Source organism: Stegostoma tigrinum, chromosome 6 (assembly GCF_030684315.1).
Source record: "Stegostoma tigrinum isolate sSteTig4 chromosome 6, sSteTig4.hap1, whole genome shotgun sequence".
Lineage (NCBI taxonomy): Eukaryota > Metazoa > Chordata > Chondrichthyes > Orectolobiformes > Stegostomatidae > Stegostoma > Stegostoma tigrinum.
In genome coordinates this window covers 75,545,212-75,567,691 of record NC_081359.1, presented here as the reverse complement: position 1 = coordinate 75,567,691, position 22,480 = coordinate 75,545,212, and the positions used below count along the sequence as shown (strand labels likewise).

Sequence of the window (22,480 nt, the reverse complement as noted above, 5' to 3'; positions counted from 1 at the left end):
ATATTACCCTGAGTGACCTCCTGGTAATCCCTCATTTGGTTAGGGTTGGCCTGCAGGACTGACTGTGACCAATCCCAGACAGGAAAGACAATGATCCCCACAATACTAGGACTTAATGGCTGACTGATTGATTATGGCCAACTCCTTGTATTGAAATCAGATAAGCCCCTTAATTAACTCTGGCAGTACCCTCTGAATGATGGCGTCTCCTTTCATCCCACTAAGAAATTGACCTCTGTGACTTTCAGACATGGCAATTTGGTTGAACTGTGTTTGCTATATCAGCAGATATGTCAAGCAGTTTGCTTGTCTGTCTGCATTGAAACCACAGCCAAGCCAGAGGTGCTGAGAGCCTGTAAATTCTCATTGAGCACTAAAAGGCAATGCAAGTTAGAGATGCTGTGAGCCTCAAAGTGAGCTGAAAGGGAAGAAACTGTGTAGATGTATGAGATATACTTGTCTCTATGAGGAAAATGACTTGCTAGAAGCATACAAGGCGTAAGTAGCCATGAGCAACTATGCAAAGTTCATAAGGGCTGACGCGGTGAGTGAGCTGGCCAATCTTGCCAATTCCATCTGATCCTGGAGTTGAGCACCCATAAGACCATAAGACATAGGAGCAGAAATTAGGCCACTCAGCCCATCGAGTCTGCTCTGCCATTCAATCATGGCTGATAAGTTCCTCAACCCCATTCTCCTGCCTTCTCCCCGTAACCCTTGATCCCCTGGGTAATCAAGAACCTATCTCAGTCTTAAATGTACTCAGTGACCTGGCCTCCACAGCCTTCCGTGGCAGTGATTTCCATAAATTTGCCCCTCTCTGGCTGAAGAAGTTTTTCTTTATCTCCATTCCAAAAGGGTTTCCCTTTACTCTAAGGCTGTGCCCTCGGGTCCTATTCTCTCCTACCCATAGAAGCATCTTCCCAACTTCCACTCTGTCCAGGCCGTTCAGTATTCTGTAAGTTTCAATTAGACTCCCCCCCTCATCCTTCTAAACTCCAATAAGTGTAGAGCCAGAGTCCTCAAACGTTCCCTTTTATCTTCAATATTTGTCAGAGTCCTACAATTCATTAGCTTCTCATTCCTGGGACCATTCTCATGTTGATAAGGTGAGGCTGGTGGCTTAGTGATGCCTCTTTGCTAGGATGTACGATTGAAAAACGCATGGGACATGCAGAGAAATGATCAGGGCGGAGCTGGATAAAGGCCCAGGGAAGCAAGCAGTGAGCTGTGGCATCAGATAACCACACTGACTTCCATACTGGCATTGGTGTTATCTGGATTCTTTGGGGAGGAGGAGAGAAGGGCAAGCTGCAGAGAAATGCATAGAAATCAGGTATAAGAGAAAAATTGCACATTTTTGTCTTGACATCAGAAAAGTAATCTTTAATTAGTATAAAAAAAACCCAAAGGGTTTTATGCAAACAAAATCAAGCAACAGAATGACTTGTGAAAGATCCATGAGCCACCATAGATGTGATGTGTGGACCTGGAAGATATATGCACAGTCCTCATTGAAAACTTTGCACTGGTCTTCACAATGGAAAAGGACAATGCAGACATAGATATCAGCGTAGAGGACTGTGAAGTATTAGATAACTTTAACAGAGACACAGGAAGCAATAGCCAGTTAAGCAGCCTTAAAAATCGAAGAATCGAGTGGCTTGGATGAGATAGATTGTAGTTTGTTGAGGGAAAGAAAGCAGAATTCAGGATCCCTGACAGCCAGTTTGAGGTAAGGTGGCTGAAGACTGAACGACTGCTCATGCTATCCATTATTAAAACAAGGAACGAAGGCATAGGCCAGGAAATTACAGGCCAGTCAGGCTATTCTCACTGATGGGGATATTATTAGAAAGAATTCTCAGGGACAGAATATATCTCTATCTGGAGACACGTGGATTAATCAGGGATAGTCAGCATGGATTTGTGAGAAAAATTGATGTTTGACAAATTTTTATCAAGGCTTTTAATCAGGCCCCTCATGGCAGACTGGCCAAGCGAGTGAGAGCCCACAGGCTGCAAGGGAAAGTGACATACTGGATTTAAAATTAGCTGAATGGCAGGAAGTGGATGGTGATGGAAGAAGGACGTTTCCAGTGGGGTATTGCAGGGCTCAGTGCCAGGGTCCCTTGCTCTCTGTGGTATATGTTAATGATTTGAACTTAAATGTAGGGGGTATGATCAAAAGGTTCACAGATGACACAAAATTGACGGGGTGAGAAACAGTGAGCTGTAAATCTCTGGAAGATATCAATGGCCTGGTCAGGTGGGAAGAGCATTGGGAAAATGGAATTCAACTTGGAAAAGTATGAGGTAGTGCATTTAGGGAGGGCTAACAAGACAACGTTATGAATTGTAGGACTCTGACAAATATTGAAGATAAAAGGAACCTTGGTTTGTATATTCATAGATAGCTGCAGGCAGCAGGACAGGTAGATAAGGTCATTGAGCAGGCATATCGGATACCTGCCTTTATGAGCCAAGGCATAGAATACAGAGCAAGGTGATATTGGGACTCCAGCTAGTTATTCCACAACAGGAGTTGTGTGTGCAGCTCTGGCCAACAGTCTTTAGGAAGAATGTGATTGCTCTACAGAAGGTGCAGAGAAGATTTACTTGGGATGCTGCTGGCAGCAGGGTCGGAGCAATGAGGAAGAATTGGATAGATGAGGTTTATTTTCTTTGGAACAGCAGAGGTTGAGAGTGGAACTTGTGAGCTGTATAAGGTTATGTAGGGCAAAGATGGGATGGATTGGAAAGCACTTTTTTCATTAAGACAGGGCTAAATATTTGGGGACATAGAGATTTAAGGTAAGAGATGTAAGACTAAGAAGGGAGTTGAGGAGAAATATTTTCACTCAGAAGATATAGGAGTCTGGAACTCACTGCCTGAAAAGATAGTTGAGTCAGAAACTCTCATAACAGTTGAGCAGTATTTAGAAATTCACTTATGTTGCAGTAGTCTTCAGGGATATGTGCTAAAACCTTGAATTTGGGATTAGTGTATACAGATCATTGTTGATTGGTGGGGACATGATGGGCTGAATGGCATCCCCCGTGCTCTCAATATGAGAAGTTGGAATGTTTTTGGGGGTGTGTTGGAGGGGGTGCGGTGGAGGGAGAACATGGTGAGTTGTGTGTTAAGGGTGAGACCCAGGTGGCTTAATATTAAATAAAAGTAATGGGATGAAGTCTGAGAACAGTGAGATGGGACTTTTAAACAGGCCATCTAAGCACTGGGCCTGTGATTGCCTCTTCACTGTTTCTGGGGTGCAGACCCAGCTCCAAACCTCTTGGAATAAGAATCCTGAAAAAGGCACACCGAGTTTCAACGCCCACTCCACTATAAATCTCTTGGATGAAAATCCAGCCTTATGTATTTGACTTTATTTGGAGCTTCTAATTGTACCTGCTTCCCCTACCCTTGCAGGCATTGAAATTCACATAATGACCACTTGTCACACGAGAAAACAATTGTGTTGCCTCTCTTCTTTTGTCAATTATCTTAAATCCGTGCCTGCTGTTAATGACCCTCTAGTCACCTCATGGCTAATGTATTTCTAGAGCAATGAAATATAACTTGTTACTAAGTAATAGGCATCGAAAAATCACCAAATGCAAGTCGGGATTGTGTAATTTTATTTTATACATTTCAACACAGCTTTATAAAAAGACTAAGAAAGGGTACTGCAACTTTAATACTGTGGTTTACATATAGATGGTAAAGCTTTGGGTACTTTATTCCACATTGTAGTTTTGTACAAAAAGCACAGCTCTTGTGGTTCAAGTGTTATTGCAGGAAAATAAATGTTATTGCATAGAGATCAAACGGACACCGGTCAAAATCAACCAAGTCCCCACTGTAAGTGTATCAAAATTGAATTAATACAATGTATTTTAATTGTTAAAAAAATGAATCTCAGATGTTGGCTTACAATTTGGATGATGACGTAGTTAGTTTGATGCACTGATAGAAAATGTCGATTTATAATTCTGAGTCCATATAGCTTTCCTATAAAAATGTTCAATAATCAGAGGATCGTCTGATGTAACTGTTTATGGTACATCATGTTGCAGTCCAATACGTGGAGTGTTTAGCAATGCTGTATGTGCAACAATGGAAAATCAGCCCAAGTTAGACTTCTGCTTCCATTATTTGAAATTAGAGTTTGAATTGTGCTCTTGTTGTCCATTTGTAAATTGACTATTTTCGGTTTTTTTCTGGGGCAATAGGGATTTCTGTTTAATGTCACAGATTAGATGTATTGGCGCAGGGAAATCTTTTACCACTTACTTAAAAAATGATTATATGGCACTGATACTTACAGCTGCATTTACTGAAAAAATTCAAACGTTTTCAAAATTGCTGGATCAAATGTCAAGTTCTCAGAAGATCTGAGGAGACACCAAGATGCTCACTGGCACACTCGGCTGTATTCCTGGCAGGTAGATCCCACTCCTGCGACAGACAGGTACAGCTTTCCATCTGGACAGACACAAACTTCATAAAGTCCCTGAGGATTTCCAGATCCCCCCTGAGCCCCATGAGGCAACTTGGGTAGTTTCACAGTCTCAGCATCTAACATTACCTGTTGAAAAAAAAGTAAAGTCCAATTAACTATGCTGAATTACATATTTCAGTCTGTAAGAATATAGGAAGAGGAGTAGCTCTTCAACCCATCAAGTCTGCCCCACAATTCAATGGCTGCTAAACACTTCACCCATTCCCATAAACGCTGTACACCATTTGTAATCAGAAATCTATTCATCTCTGATCTAACCATAGTCAAAGATTCCACAGCCCAGTGTGATAGTGAATTCCAAACTTGCAAAACACTCGAGTAAAATAATTTCCTATATTTTAAAACTGTGCCACCAGGGTACAAACTCCCCAACTAGGAGGAATATCTTATCTGCATCTACCCTGTCAATCCCTTTAAGGATTTTCTAGGTTTCAATGAGATCACTACTTATTCTTCGAGGAGAATACAGACCCGATTTGCCCAATTTCTCTTCAAGGGACAGTCCAACCAACTGGGAACAAGTCGCCATTGCATTCCCTCCATGGCAATATCTTCCCTGAGGTAAGCAGACCAACAATACTCTAGGTGCAGTCTAGCAGTGCTAATATACAACTGAAGTAAGTCATCATTATTCCTGTACTCAAATCCCCCTGCAATCATGGCTAACATTCCATTAGCTATTCCATTTCCTACTGGCTTGTTGTACATCCATGTTAACCTTCAGGGACTTGTATAGAGAGGGCAAAATATGGATGATCCCTGAAAAGCAGGAGCAAGGATCAGGATGGGTGATTGATCTGTACCCATTCTTTCTGCTATGGGCGGCTTGGAAACGTCATGCTACCTGCCTGTACCAGGATTGCAGCATGTAGCTTGTTCTTAAAGTGCACAAGTGGCTCCAAGTTAGTGTAAAGCTGGTACTTAGGAAAGGAACAATATATTTTCATTGGAGGTAGTTTGAAGGTTGACCAGGCTGATTTCTGGGATAAAGGGTGTGTTTATGATGTAAGGCTCACCAGATTTGGCTGATGTTCATTAGAAGAATTGGGGGATACCTATTTGAAATATGTAAGATTCTAAGGGGCTTGACAAGGCAGATGATGAAAGTGCTTCCACTCATGGGCAAGTACCTACTGTCAAAATGTCATTGATGTTTGAAATGAACATTAAAAGTTGGGTCATTCAGCATATTCAGGATGCATCTGGACAGATTTTCGATTGAACAAAAGAGTCAAAGGTTATGGGAATCAGGAAAGAAAGTGGAATTAAGATTACAATCAGATCAGTCATGAATTTTTGAATGGCAAAGCAGGTTCAAGTTGTCCATTCCTGTTTTTATTTCTTACTTACCACTTTAAGTCTGGTCTATACTAAAAGGTAAGTACACTGTCCTGGAGCTGGTGATGGAAATAGCTGGTGGAGTGTATCTGAGCATGAAGAACACTGACTAATGTCAGAACATGGCACAGTCCATGCTCCAAGGATCTCAGGTGTGACTGAGACAGAGACGGAAGCAAGAGTAAACCATCATCAATGTCAATATCAGCATTGAATTCCCAAGGATAAGGATGTAGTGCCACAAAACATTTAACGATCTTACACAATTAGTCAAAGTCAGGAAGCATCAGACTGCTATATTGTACCAACATAGGTATCAACTTTACACACTGCTCAATACCCAACCACCTCCTTCACTCACCTATTATTCTGCTTCACAAGTGCATTTGGACAGGAAAGTCTCGATCTCCTCCTGTTCCAATGCAGGTGGTAACAGGAAATCAGGTGAGAGTCTGATGTAACTGACGCCTGCCTCCTTTGATGCCAAGCAATTTTCTGTGATAATTTCTGCCAGAATGAGGGAAGTTTGGGTGGATTCAGGGCAATGAGATAATACATTTACTTTCTGTTGCTGCCACCTCATTTTTGCCAGGTCCGATTCACACCACGACAAATTACTCAAGGAATACAGTACACTAGCTTGAAGTAATTTTATGTCATTACTCTGCAAGTTTAAAGGGGATGAGTTTACAAATTTCCTGTTAAAACCTGATGACTATTATGACTGTGTTGTGTTCCCTTGGTGAATGGTCACTTTATCAGCTATAGTAGGAATTGCAGATGCTGAAGAATCTGAGATAACAAGGTGTCGAGCTGGATGATGAACACAGCAGGCCAAGCAGCATCAGAGGAGCAGGAAGGCTAACGTTTTGGGCCTGGGCCAAGAAGGGCCTAGGCCCAAAACGTCAGCTTTCCTGCTCCTCTGATGCTGCTTGGCCTGCTGTGTTCATCCAGCTCTACACCTTGTTATCTCACTTTATCAGCTACCCAGATACTATTGTTTTGGGACTGTGATTAACTCATCCTTTACCAAATAGATTATTTTGGATTTGTTTTAGGGATTCCACATTTGTGTAGATTCTTTGAAATAAACAGAAAGACAGAGCACAAACAGTCTAGTGAGAGCAGCAGACATATCTGCCAATGCCAGAATTTACAAGTGACTTGCATTTCATTGGGAAGCAATAGCAGCAGAGGCTACAATTTATAAAGCAGGATATGACTTAGGTAAAGCACATGCTGCACATGGACCTGCAGCCCAGGCTCACCATAAAGCAGAAACTATTAAATTCACCACATTTCACTTGTGTGGAATCATCTGAGGCCATCACATGGGACATTAGTTTTATTGATCAAAGAGCTCATCATTGATGCACTGAGCAAATTGCCAACATGTTGGTTGTAGCAATCAGAAATTTTGTCAGCTTCTTGCATCAACACGGTAGAGTGCTGATATTTCACTAATTGGCCGGATTCTTTGAGGCCTAAGGAATCATAGATGGCACACATGTCCTTCCCTCATTGATGCCCGAATGTACATCAACAGGAAAAGGCGTCATTTATGTGCAACTTGTTTTGAGCAGAAGCACAAGGCCACACAAAAATACCTGTACGTGAAGGATGTCTACACTTCCAGCGGCCTTCATGCAGATGGAGAGGAATCTATCTTCTACAGCCCTAGCTGATGTCAGTGGTACATTTTGTCAAGATCCTAGCCAAGCAACCATGCAATCCGTATTCATCTCTAGCGGCTCTACAATTGTAGAAGAGTCAGAGGTGAATGAGGAATTTTGCAATAGGAAACAAAGCACCAAACAAATCAACTCAAAGGCTCAGTGCTCAGACACCCTGCTCTAAGAACACCAGTCTCTGCAATGTGTCACCTGAGGCCTGCATGGAAGCAAAAAAATGCTTTTTGGGATGTTTCTGCAGTTATTACTTTCTCCATGCTGAAACACAACATTGTCAAATGGCCTTCCAATGTGCTGCTGATGTGGGCTCCTATACCCAATCTGCTTCTCTGTGATGGTCTTTCCTTTAAGGAGAGTGGCCATGAACCTCTAATTCCCAAGAAAGCTTAGCTGACCACACCACATCTTCCCAACTATTCCATTAACCTCAGTGTTCTATCCCTCTGGCAGCAGAGATGCCTATTTTGGGACAGGTGGGCTTGAAACCCAGTTTGAATTTTGAATGGACAGAGATGACTGTTGCATCCTGGAAGACCAGGACTCCTTTGTAAGTGCAGGAAAATATTCAGCAATCTCAGCTGACACAAACTACTCTCTGATCTTCTCTTGTAGTTTTTTTATATGTGAGGCCCTCCATAATTCATAACTTTCAGGATCCCAGAAGAGTCAGAGGTGAAAATGGGATTTGGCAGAGGTGAAAATGGGTAATGGAGTTCCAGAGAATTCACCTCAAAGGCTCAAATCTCAGAGATGTGTGCTTCCCTAAATAGAGGCCTCGTAAACATGTCTCCCAGACAGAAAGTTCAAACAGGCGCTAGAATATTATTAGATACAGATCGGCCTTTCAAACAAGGTTAACAGAATGAAACTGAAAACGCTTTTGTAGTGCAGATGCATAACCATCATTTAAAGCTAAAATTTCTTCCCTGACGTAAAAACAAAATTCACATTTGTGCTAATTGATTGCTTCCTAACCTGATTCTACAATAGAAACCCAGTGTCATTTTGAAAACATTTCAAACTTCATTCTTTTGCAGGGATACCCCGAGCAGTGCTAGATATACCACTGTGAATTTTATCTGGACTCACCGTTCCTTCACTTGTATGAAAAACAATGTCCCTCTGAGAAGAAGCTTCAACGTTTCCAGCTCTCGCTTTGATCTGAACTCCTTTTGGTGCGTCCATGCACAAAGAACGTGTTGGAGACTCCAGCCTGTAAATAAAAGAAGGTTATATTTGAGAGCTGATATCCTCAATTCCACTAACACTTATGCCGGTCTGTAAATAATAGGCTAATGAAATCCAAAACAGTGTATTGGAGAAAAGTTTGCTTTTTGTTGTCTTTACAATTCAAGCTAAACTATATTAGCACTTGAATACCCATCACAGCCCAATTTTCTGTTTCAAATCTTTATTATAAAAGCCTTTCACACAGTTACACAGATTATATTACATTCAACTCATGAATGTTACATAAAACAAAACAAGCAGCAATTTCTGTTGCATGATACAAGTGCTTCTGAAGTGCTATTCTCACAGACTTGTTTCTGGTGGAATGTTTTCCAATTATCCTGAGTTTTGCACCATGCATATCCTCAAGAAGAAGATACTACTGCCAGGATGTCATGAGTAGCAGTCAAGATCAGACATGCAAAGGTGTTTGGAGCTTTCCTTACTTTCATGAATGAGGCACTGAGTGTGAATATGGCACACCAGAGTCCAATGTTATCCATAGTGCTAATGTTCAAGAAAGATTTCGCGTAATATAGCCATGTGCTACACAGCTGGGGCATCTGTACCTGAAAAAGCTGGTTCTGAGCCTTGTGCTTGAACTTCTTACTGTATAGAGAATCTGACGAGACCAAGCATCTAGGATAAGCATGCCTTTGAAGGCAAGCCAATTTTATTATCCTGAGAAAGATGTTAAGGCCTGGAGACTGGCAGCCTGTCCAGGATTTGAAGGGTGGATACAAAGAAACAATTTCCTTTGCGTGGTGAAGACAGAACATGGAGACTGTTATGACCAGGTACCTTGGCAGGTTCCCCAATTTGTTATGGTTCCAGAAAGGACACTTCAAACCTTTAAGTTCCCAAATGAAGGGGTGAACTCTGCCCCTCAGTTAGTCAAAGAATGTGACCCCCTTCCCTTGTGGATACCTTTCCCTCATACTCAATTAATATTTTGATAGGACTCAATTTAATGAAGCTTTCTGGAATGAACAAAAAAGTGAATTTATTAATTTCTAAATGTAAGATGAAATAGTAATGCAACAACTAAGGCTGAATTTTATGATTTTTGGATGTATCCATTTTTACTGGGTTTCACGGAAGGTTTCTTTTGGACAGTGCTACTTGGTGTGATCATCTCAAAGTCACCTCAGTAACTTCTTACCCTGCACTTGTGACAATAAAGCCAATTCAATTCAATTCAATTCAATTCAATTCAAATTCAGGTCAATTCAATTCAATTCAATTCAAATTCAGGTCAATTCAACTCAATTCAATGTGGCACTCCCTTCTCTGATGCCACTAGCCGGATTCTCCCACCCACAGTTGCTGGTAGGATATGCACAGAGATAACAAGGTGTAGAGCTGGATGAACACAGCTGATCAAGCAGTATCTTAGGAGCATGAAAGCTAACATTTCGGGCCTAGACCCTTCCCAAAACGTCACCTTTCATGCTCCTAAGATGCTGCTTGACCTGCTGTGTTCATCCAGCTCCACACTTTGTAATCTCGGATTTTCCAGCATCTGCAGTTCCCATTATCTAGGATGTGCACAACTTGGTTTTGCCATATAAACTCGCTGCTTCCTCACACTCACTCGATCTCTATATCAGCTTCCCATCAAACTCATGCTCTATCACTCTCAGAATCACGCGCAACATCCTCCCTCACTTGCTTTCACCCTCCCCCTCTCACAAACCCACACACCACCATTCATGCATGGATTCTTCACCTTCTATGCACTCACCACCATTCCCCTATATCTACCAGCACCAACAGCAATGCCATCTAATTTTATCTCCCTTTCTCTGATTCCAGAATACAGCCTACCAAAGGGCAGAAAGAACCATGGTGGATAGAGGGTTATCTGACATTTGGCTGTTCACCCTTGACAAGGAGAGGATCCTGACCATCCCAAATGGCTGACTGACCACGTCCAAGCCCCTATTGGAGTCTGCCCCTGCCTTACTGTACTGGAACATCCTGACTGAAGGCTGTATCTGTTGACCTGTTTAAGGACTGTTGCCAACATGACAAGATGCATAGTTTTATGTTTGTGTTAAACAGCAAGGTAGGATGGAAGTACAGTGAGTCTGGTAGCTTTGGTTGAGGGAGCAATGTGCAAAAAAGCAAGGCATGGCAAGGAATGGACGCTGTGAGCATTTGGATAGCTTTAAGATGAGCGAGGTCTATGAGAGCAAACAAGCAGAATTGAGATGCAGCCTAGTCCAATGTGGGTGATTGTCCCTGTGTGCTCTATGTCCTTGTGACAGCATTGTGAAGATAATTGCTGGTGCACCTTGAGGTGGAGCAGACTGTGCAGCAGCATGGTTCAAGTGGATCAGAGATATGCCATGTTGATGATGAAATTGGGCAATTATTTGATGCCAAGCTGTGTGGATGTAGGAACATGCAGTCACTGCCCATGACTGTGCCTTAAGATACTGTTGCTGGGTTTCCAAGATGGAGTTTCAAGTATGAAAGCAGTGATCTGGAATCTCAAGACATTTTCTTAGATCCCTCAGTGTTTAATTTCCTCACGTGGTGGTAACTCAGGAAGCTGCATATTGATAAGGCAAGATCTGCATTAAATGAGCCTGAGAACCAGCATTAGGCCCTTTTGATAGTCATCTCATTGCTCCCTAGACAGAATCTCAGCTTGATGCCCACACTGCTCCTGACATTGGGAAAGGTCTCCCACACTGCACTTCTCATGCCATAGCCCAGACTAACAGGCCTCTGTAAGATTCTGCCTAAAAATGCAGATTGGACAAAACATCCGAGTTCAGTAAAAATGTAAAAATAAAAAATCTGTCTCTGCATTGTTCATTAAGCGGAATATTGTGACTGTTACGGTGGAGATTTCCTGTAGTATTAACATTCGCAGTTGAAGAATCAATCGTGAAATTCTTGGCTTTGGGATTTGACTGAAACTCTTTTCTCCTGATTCTTTTGTTCAGAGTGAGAGACTGTCTTTTGCCTTTGCTTTACCTGCAAAGACTTTCCCTCCATCATCGGGTCAGAAGTCAAGATGTTCACTGATGATTGCACAATATTCAGCACCATTCGCGAATCCTCAGATACTGAAGCACTTCATGTTCAAATGCAACAAGATTTGGACAAAATCCAGGCTTGGGCTGACAAGTGGCAAGTAACATTCATGCCACACAAATGCCAGGCCATGACCATCACCAGTAAGAGACAATCTAACTACTGCCTTGACATTCAATGGTGTGACCATCAATAAATCCCCCCTATCAACATCCTGAGGGTACCACCAGCCAGAAACTCAACTGCACTTGCCACATAAACACAGTGGTTATAAGAGCAAAAGAGGGGTGAGGAATGTTCTGGCAATTAACTCACCTCCTGAGACCCCAAAGCCTGTCCGCCATCTAGAAGGCACATGTAAGGAGTGTGATGGAGCACTCCCCACTTGCCTGGATGGGTGCAAGCTCCAACAACACTCAAGAAGCTTGACACCATGCAGGACAAAGCAGCTTGCATTCACTCCCTCCACCACCTCCCTCAGTAGCAGCAGAGTGTACTTTCTCCAAGATGCACTGCAGAACATCACCAAAGATCCTCAGACAGCACCTTCCAAACCCATGACCACTTCCATCTTGAAGGACAAGGGCAACAGATACACAGGAACACCACCACCTTCAAATTCCCCTCCAAGCCACTCACCATCCTGACTTGGAAATATACTGCCATTCCTTCACTGTTGCTGGGTCAAAATCTTGGAATTCCTTCCATGAAGGCATTAAAGATCAACCCACAGGTGGACTGCAGCAGTTCAAGAAGGCAGCTTACCACAACCTTCTTAAAGGCGACTAGGGACAAGCAATAAATGCTGGCCAGCCAGTGACGCTCACATCCCACAATTGAAAATAGAAATACTTGGATGCTTACATGTCCTTCGAGCTGTGACCTTCACAGCATACTAATCCGCATAACAAGACATCAGGCCACTAACATGCATGGACCAGGGTTGAAACTCACTTCTAGACCCTGTGTGCACTTGAAAGTGGGAAAATGCAAACAGACCTCTCACTATTTTTTTAACATTATGCTCGCAGTCTGAGATACTCCAGGAGTGTGCACATTCAGGTTATAGTGTGTTTTCTCCCTGTGGCCCTTCTTTGACACCTTTTGAGGTATGACATTTCAAAGTCTCTCTCTCTCTCTTCTCTCTCAAGGCAGTCACTACATTTAGACCAGCACTCACTTTTGCAATAGTTCTTTGATTTAAAGAAAAAGAAACATACTCTAATTAAAGCGCAATTGGATCATCGGTGATCCATGGTTATGACAGAATGTCATTTTAAAGTTAGAGCAAAGCCATATAAAGCGTGAAGTCAGGGTGCTCACTTTCACAGAGAATGCAGTAGAAATGCAGAATCCCATCCCCCAAAAAGGCTGTGAGTATCCACAAACCTGCCTGCCCTGGTCGACCCATCGTCTCAGCCTGCTCCTGCCCCACCGAACTCATCTCCACCTATCTGGACTCCATTTTCTCCTCTTTGGTCCAGGAACTCCCCACCTATGTCCGTGACACCACCCACGCCCTCCACCTCCTCCAGGACTTCCAATTCCCTGGCCCCCAACACCTCATATTCACCATGGACGTCCAGTCCCTGTACACCTGCATTCCGCATGGAGATGGCCTCAAGGCCCTCCGCTTCTTCCTGTCCCGCAGGCCCGACCAGGCCCCCTCCACCGACACTCTCATCCGCCTAGCGGAACTCGTCCTCACACTCAACAACTTCTCTTTTGACTCCTCCCACTTCCTACAGACTAAGGGGGTGGCCATGGGCACCCGCATGGGCCCCAGCTATGCCTGCCTCTTTGTAGGTTACGTGGAACAGTCCCTCTTCCGCACCTACACAGGCCCCAAACCCCACCTCTTCCTCCGGTACATTGATGACTGTATCGGCGCCGCCTCTTGCTCCCCAGAGGAGCTCGAACAGTTCATCCACTTCACCAACACCTTCCACCCCAACCTTCAGTTCAGCTGGGCCATCTCCAGCACATCCCTCACCTTCCTGGACCTCTCAGTCTCCATCTCAGGCAACCAGCTTGTAACTGATGTCCATTTCAAGCCCACCGACTCCCACAGCTACCTAGAATACACCTCCTCCCACCCACCCTCCTGCAAAAATTCCATCCCCTATTCCCAATTCCTCCGCCTCCGCCGCATCTGCTCCCACGATAAGACATTCCACTCCCGCACATCCCAGATGTCCAAGTTCTTTAAGGACCGCAACTTTCCCCCCACGGTGATTGAGAACGCCCTTGACCGCGTCTCCCGCATTTCCCGCGACACATCCCTCACACCCCGCCCCCGCCACAACCGCCCCAAGAGGATCCCCCTCGTTCTCACACACCACCCTACCAACCTCCGGATACAACGCATTATCCTCCGACACTTCCGCCATTTACAATCCGACCCCACCACCCAAGACATTTTTCCATCCCCTCCCCTGTCTGCTTTCCGGAGAGACCACTCTCTCCGTGACTCCCTTGTTCGCTCCACACTGCCCTCCAACCCCACCACACCCGGCACCTTCCCCTGCAACCGCAGGAAATGCTACACTTGTCCCCACACCTCCTCCCTCACCCCCATCCCAGGCCCCAAGATGACATTCCACATTAAGCAGAGGTTCACCTGCACATCTGCCAATGTGGTATACTGCATCCACTGTACCCGGTGCGGCTTCCTCTACATTGGGGAAACCAAGCGGAGGCTTGGGGACCGCTTTGCAGAACACCTCCGCTCAGTTCGCAACAAACAACTGCACCTCCCAGTCGCAAACCATTTCCACTCCCCCTCCCATTCTCCTGATGACATGTCCATTATGGGCCTCCTGCACTGCCACAATGATGCCACCCGAAGGTTGCAGGAACAGCAACTCATATTCCGCCTGGGAACCCTGCAGCCTTATGGTATCAATGTGGACTTCACCAGTTTCAAAATCTCCCCTTCCCCCACTGCATCCCTAAACCAGCCCAGTTCATCCCCTCCCCCCACTGCACCACACAACCAGCCCAGCTCTTCCCCCCCACCCACTGCATCCCAAAACCAGTCCAACCTGTCTCTACCTCCCTAACCGGTTCTTCCTCTCACCCATCCCTTCCTCCCACCCCAAGCCGCACCCCCAGCTACCTACTAACCTCATCCCACCTCCTTGACCTGTCCGTCTTCCCTGGACTGACCTATCCCCTCCCTACCTCCCCACCTACACTCTCTCCACCTATCTTCTTTACTCTCCATCTTCGGTCCGCCTCCCCCTCTCTCCCTATTTATTCCAGCTCCCTCCCCCCATCCCCCTCTCTGATGAAGGGTCTAGGCCCGAAACGTCAGCTTTTGTGCTCCTGAGATGCTGCTGGGCCTGCTGTGTTCATCCAGCCTCACATTTTATTATCTTGGAATCTCCAGCATCTGCAGTTCCCATTATCTCTATTATCTGTGAATGTTGGTGACTGTTCGATCGGCTGTGAAGTAGGAAGAACCAAGAACCTGTCTGACACTGGGCTTCACTGGGGCTGATGCAGGAAGGTGGTGGGATCCCACATAGCTGCATAAATATTTCTACACTTCCATACCTGCCCTAGGGCAGAGCATTAAATTCTGCCCAATGTCTACTTAAACACCAGGATTATTCATTGTGTTCAATCCCTATCTTCAGGGAATTGAAGTATTTTCCAGTAACCACTGGATGTTTTAGTTATGTCAGTTTACTCAGCATAGTCTTTGAATTCGGAATAATAATCAAAAAGTGAGCTGGTTTGATGGCATTGCTTGGTCCATACCACAGAATGTCTTTATCTATTAGGCTATTGCAATAACTCCAAATATCAGCGTCTATAAAAATTATAGTGTACAATGATGAGTGTTCTGGAACGAGTGTCGAATGACAATTTAATATGTTACATGCAAAGCAGATAATTAGAACTAGAGTTACAGAAGACAATTTGTAACTTACTATTGTCTGTATGATACTATAATCTGTATGCAAATTCAGAAATTATGTTTCTTTGAAGGAAGGTTGTCATTGCTAACTGGCTGTGGCCACATGGTTTGCTTGAGACACAGTCAGTCACACATGATGTGTCTGAGTCAGCAACAGAAAGTTGCATTTATAGCATGTCCTTAACACAATGTGCAGCTTTGTCAGGGACTAGATGCTGCTGAGTGATTGAAGGTCAGGTTTTGAGTGAGTGATATGTTAGCAATGGTCAGGGAAGCAGAGGTGGGAGAGGTAGCATGTCACAGCTGCATAGATAATCTTAAGAGATGAACAATCTCTTTCTCTTTGGTGTTAGAAGCAATAATGAAGAGATAGGGAGAAAGGGGTTTAAAAAGATGCATGTTACAGAGAAAAGAGTTTGGATTGTTTGTTTCCCAAATGATTATTCAAAAGGAATGAAGGCAAATCAAGGAAGGATCAAGGAATCATAGTAAAAGAAAGTAACATTAGAAATATAGGGCAGGTTTTGGGGCAGACAGGACAATAATGGATTGATATTTTTATTAATTAAACAAGGAGCCAAGTTTGAAATGCTGCTTCCTATATTACTAAAAGGATATATGTTTCAACCACCAGGTGGCGGTGTATGTTGACGCCAGGTTTGGACCCTGTAATGTTATTTGATTTATAGGAATCATGAGAAATGCTGGACGTTAATGAGCATGAGGTTAGGGTTAGGGTAAGACAGTTATTCAGATGAGTAAAACTACATCGGTGAACTGTAAGTTTAAAAAGGCCATTTTGGCCACTAGCCTCTGTGACTATTCAGTGGTAACTTAATCGAAACTATTAGCAAACTGTTTAAAATCTTTACAACTGTGATGCATTTTTTGAAAAAAAGTCTTTGCAATGATTTAATTGGCTGATAAGGACATTAAAATAGAAATAATTTTGTTCATATTTCTCCTTGCCTATGTTAGAACAAGCAATAAAGCTTCAGGACATTAATGTATATGTGAAGATTATCATTCAGATCCTTTAACATGTAAAATATTACAAAAGAAAATGATAGAATATATATTAAAATGCTAGCCAAAAGATTTTTAATAACAGAAATGATGAAGGGTCTAGGCTTGAAATGTCAGCTTTCCTGCTCCTGAGATGCTGCTTGGCCTGCTGTGTTCATCCAGCTGTACACCTTGTTATCTTGGATTCTCCAGCCTCTGCAGTTCCTATTATCTCTAAGCTTAAATCTAACTGTGTTCTGACAGGTGGGTGGCAATATGAGTTAGAAACTCAGGCACTGATCCAGAAGTGAAATCCAAAGTATTTTATTTCTTCATTTAAGAGTGTAAGAGTTTGAAAGGATCAGTGCCAAGGTGTACAGTAAGCATTGACCAAGCTGATGACTTGCAAACTCAGGCAGGAGAACCGCTTTGGACTTCAAAGCAGTGAAATCTAACTTCAAGGATCCTTTAGTAACAATGTCTAATATACCAGTACACCTTACTACCATGTAATAAAATGCATTTTTTTGAAGACAAGAGCCTCTTATTAGATTACAAAGTTCTTTTCCTCTGGAACTCTAGACTAGCTTGGCATTGAGAATTCGACCAGGAAAGAGGATGGTGGCAGCTGTACTTAATACTATGATGAGCTATTGTGAAGATCCATCATGCCACATGATACCAGCATGGGTATCATTTCATCTTGCAATTAGATAGCAAGTGGTGGAGGTCGAAAGAATTTTCAGACACAGCGTTAAGACTTCTAGCTTTTAAGAACCCAACAGAAGAGCAATTTGTGGCAAGATTCCTCAAGGCAGAGTCTGCAATCAATTGCAAAAAATATTTCAGGCCTGGTAAGAGATGATCAGCAACTGCCTGGAACTGGAGTGTTAGTAACTCCAAAGCAGATACAGGCAGTTGAGTATGGGAGTATTGCCATGTTGGAGTTCAATCAGTGAGCAAACAGTCATTGGAGGCTTTGTGTGAGTAAAGTTTAAAATCCCTGTTTGGCAAGGGTAAAACTGCAAAAACAGTATGGGTACAGGTTATAATCACTAGAAGTAGGTGAAGTGCTTGGAGTTTGAATCCAGTGTCACTGCCATAATGATTGGGCACCATGAGGACTGACTGCAGTAGGTAAGCCAAGGAATACGGAAGTAAACTAAATTTAAAAATTAAAGTTAAGTTTAAACCTGGTCACAGACTTTGTTGCACAGCCAGAATTAAAGTGATAAAGGGGGATATTAGAGTCAGATAGGATCACGTGGAAGAAAAATGTTTAGGACATTGTTGGGGCCGCGGAAAAAGCTGAGGATCCGTTATTTCAAATCATGGGAAAGCTAGAAAGCATTGTTTTAAAGTTATTCACAACAGCATTCATCCAGGGAAAAAAAAAGTAAACAAATAAATATTTTTTAGGAGCACTGCAAACATACAAATCATCTTAAGAAATCTGTGAAAGTACAGGATTTATCTTATCGTGATATAAAAAACTTGGATTCATTCAGTCTTGCCATTGAGAGAATCGGAATCATTTACTGAAGACACAGGTAATGGAAGTCATTCAGTAAAGCAATTGAGGAAAAGGGTATTGTCTATTGGGGCCACAATTAATGGGATTCAGCTGGAGAAGTCACAAAAGAAGGGAACCATCAATTTACTCGCAAGAGACATGAATTTTTGCATGAAGTAGAATTTTCCATTTGATCACATAAGCATGAGGAATGCTTCCAGTACACAGCAGCAGCATAGTTATTCTGTAAGTCAACTGCCTTTGAGGCAAATGAATAATTACATTAGGAATATATGCCAGCAGAAATAAAATTTCCAAGAGGATATAATTTCAGAAAAGAGCCAAGTATAACACATAATTGCATATTCCTTGAGAAAATATTCCTTAAGGTACAGAATTGTGTTCAAAGTGGATACTAAATCAGAAGCTGAACAAGTAAATAAATATTTATATCCAAATAAGTTTGCAGCTGACAAGATGAATAAATTGCTAAGGCATAAGAGAAGCAACAAATAATTGAAGTTCTGCAAATTTTAGACCGTTATGCTAACATTACATAAAATAAAATCTGAAAAGAGCAATATTTATTGAAGAGTTCAGGGAATACAGATGGCATCTTTAATGATCTCAACAGTTTAGTGAAGAAAAGTGACCATGGAGCTTGAAAGTCAGAATTCATTGTAGTTGAAATTCCTGATAAGGGAATTTTTGTTAGATTTAGTACATTCAAAAGGAAGAATTGACTTTGGAAACAGCCAGTCAGATGAGGGGCAAAGCAGAAATCTAGAAACAACACAGATCAATCCTAAATGGAGAAGATTATATAGATCAGCAAAATCTATTTATTTCTTAAGGTATAAAAACTTGAAAGACCCACATGAGAAACCAATGCAGAATGTAGGCTATTTGACAGATACTGCAATTAGTGTCAGCAACATGGAGCAAAAAAAAACCCTCACAAGTATAAGTAGTGTCAAGTTAGTCAAAAAGAATGCTTTTTCCAGAAATCACTAGGTCACTTCCAGAAGATGTGTCAAAGTAGAACTAACTTCAGATAAATAAGAAGTTAAACATGAAATAGTTCACGTGGTAGAACAAGCTACAATAAAAGAAAAACTACTGGTATTACTAGGGAAAATGGATCATCCAGAGTTCAAATTTTGGCAAGATCATTTTTATGTTAATGAACCCCTCACTAATTTTAAGTTTGATGTACAACAAATGTCACCATAATATCAGCTGGGTTGCCATGAATGAAGTAACATTGCTTACAAACTGCAACAGCAACTGCACAACTGCTTGGTTCAGGAGGCATACCATTTAAAATTAAAGGTATGCGGCAAGAGTCTCTCCAACGAAAAGGGATGTAAAATAGGGGAGCATAGGCCATCTATTTCAGAATTTTGAATTCTTAATTCGGCACATATGCATGACCTTACCTCAGCCTTCTTTAAATGGTGGAAGGTGTTAAACTAGTCATAGTCAAACTGCAACTGTTCAAGGAACAACAGTCAGGGAAGTACTGGGGTCAAAGACATTTCAGTTCCTGAGTAACTGGTCATTGGACAACAGGTAGAAGATTTCAGAGGGCTTCCTAGACTCATTGCGGAACCCAGATAGAGGATAGAATCTATTGTAACTAGTTATATTATCGAGTTGATGGGAGATGGTGGCCAGCCAGTTTAATCAGCTCCATCACATTATAATAAGGGTGGAGAAGCAAATTAGAATATGTCATCATTTCTTGGTATTTTGTGGAAGGATGGCCACACCAAAAGTTCAATGTGTTAGTCATGAACGTAAGTCAGAAGTCACATGACACCAGGTCATAACCAAAAGGTTTATGTGAAATCACAAGCTTTCATAGCACTGCTCCTTTGTTGCGAGAAGAGTTCACCAGGCGAAGGGGCAGCATATGAAAGCTTGTAATTTCAAATACATTTGTTGGGCTATAACTTGGTGTCCTGCAACTTTTGACTTTGTCCTCCTCAGTCCAACATATAGCTTGAGCACCAACAACTTTTCATAGTTGTAGATGACTTGCTGGCATATGATGGAAAAATGATTATTCCAATTTCACTGTCGGGCAGATGTCCTGGAAAGTATATACCAGCTATGATTAAGACATGACAATGGCAGTGCCAGGGATTGGTCATTGGTGTGGTGACCTGAGATCACCTATGAGCTCACAACACTTTGTGAAACCTGCAACCAAACTGTATTTGGAGGAATGTTTTCTATTCTTATCAGTGAATGGAGTTCAGACTGTAAGTATCAGCAAACTTTGCAAGGAAGTATAAGCAATGTGAAAGGAAAAGAGCAGTGTATCACACTTGAGTTCATTTAAGAACCTTCAACTGATTCTTCATCACAGATTGGCAAACAGAAATGATGGCAGATTTAAATATGATTCAGATGTTGAGAAGATGCAAGTTCAAGTGGAACATTTAATCTCTTTATCTTCACTGACTTAGTAGAAATAGGTTACCGTTGTAAATTCCAACCTCCTGAGTTAATTCCTAGGTCACCACACAATTTTTCCCCACTCGCTCTCCTCCTTCAGCCCCATTCTTCTAACTCCCTCAACTCTTACCCCTCTGACTTCCTCACTCTTCCCTACCCCCAATTCTTCTCCCCCTCACTTTGTCCCTTCACACTTTGGTCCCAGTCTCCTCCTATTTTCCCCACTGGTCCCCATTCCCCTCATCCCTGTCCATACTTCTTATTGCCTGTCCTCTGCTGTAGGTGCAGTCAAATAGAGTCTGCACCTGACCATATGATAGGTTTGCTGCTGTTATGGTCTAAGTGGAGGCATCTACAAGGCCTGCATTCTCTTTGGTAGAGGAAAACCTTTTAATAGTTAACTAGAAGAGGCTCTTGTACTGAACAAGAAATTTGTTATAATATCCACAATACAATCACTTAACATTTATAGTTTATAACCACTGTTATTAGCTAGCACAAAAATCAATTCATTATTGACTTACCACTTTGTAACTGTACCGAATTTCACTTAATAACAAACGGAGTGAAACTCGGAATAAAATGTTGTCATTGAAATGCTTTGCACCAGAAATTTCACTTTCAATTCTTACTAAATGATTTGAAGCTTGATCTGTTTAATTTTTAGATCAATTCATTTGGTATAAAAAAATCCAATGAGATAATCAGATTATTCTATCAGCCATGCAAGTTATCTAACCTGCTGAACATGATTACAAAATGCAGCCCTTGTCTGTCAAATCTTTTCATGCTTGGTGATTTTTCAACTGCACTGAGCATCAAATATTGGCACAGTTGGTTTGATAGCAGGAGAGTGGTGCAGAATAATGCCTAGGCAAATCCTTGTATTGGTTGCAATCATTCATAATGTCCTGACCCATTGCTTTCCTTGTTGCTGAATGAAGAGAGAAATGTCTATGGGCAGATAATTGCTAATATCCTCAGTCCTACAGTATCAGGTTCTTCTTAACTTCCCTTGTTTGGCAGTCTTGACTACATCCATATCCCAAAGCCTGCAGTCCAGTTTCTGGTAAGGGCCCATCAATAGGATTAGACCTGTGATTAGTATATACTTAATTGATGTTTTAGGTGGACCCCTGAGATATGTCAAATCCAATTTTAGTTGGAAACTTTGTAGACTGGAGTCACAATGTCCCAAAATAAGTCCTGTTCTGCAGATTTTACGCTTGTCAACAAATCATCTCATGGACCATTTTTTATCCTATGGCCTGTTGAGCCAATGTGTCACAATTTGGTCCTTGTTGCGCATCTTTCTTTTATGTTTAGCGGCATGGAAACATGAAGCCTTTAGTCATGTTGTAAATTTAAGGCCATTGCTTCATACTTCCTGCTTGTCCATTTTGGACTCTGTCACAAATTACCAGCTCTGTCATTGCTCTCCCATTGCACAGCCACAGCTAGTTTACCTCCCAGTTACGCTATATAGCCAACAGCCAGGCCGCATTCACATTTTTCCATCAGCTGCTGAAATACGATGGCTCATTTGTTGACATTTCTGTTAGTGCACAGGGAGAGAGATCAAGCCTCAAATTTTAACTGCTACAAAAAATTTTTTTTTGCACTGGAAGATGTCAGCCAAGGCTGCCTCGATGAAGAATAGATACAAGATGCATCATCTATGACAAGTCCAAGTATCGTAAATGGATCTGTGGTTCTACATTTTTATGTTGGTAAATTTACC

General features: G+C 42.3%; 1 protein-coding gene across 7 annotated transcripts in view; it reads right to left on the bottom strand.

Annotated features, from left to right (window-relative positions):
• Positions 1-3,625: 3,625 nt before the first annotated feature.
• The window catches only part of LOC125453034 (gamma-sarcoglycan), a 644,680-nt gene continuing 625,825 nt past the window's right edge, over positions 3,626-22,480 (bottom strand). For all 7 annotated transcript variants that reach the window (XM_048532075.2, XM_048532078.2, XM_048532079.2 and 4 more), the window contains 2 exons: positions 8,645-8,768; positions 3,626-4,592 (listed from right to left, as the gene is read on the bottom strand). In XM_048532075.2, the coding sequence (XP_048388032.1) occupies positions 4,419-4,592; positions 8,645-8,768 (298 nt within the window). In that variant the 3' untranslated portion in view covers positions 3,626-4,418. The remainder of the gene's footprint in view (positions 4,593-8,644; positions 8,769-22,480) is intronic.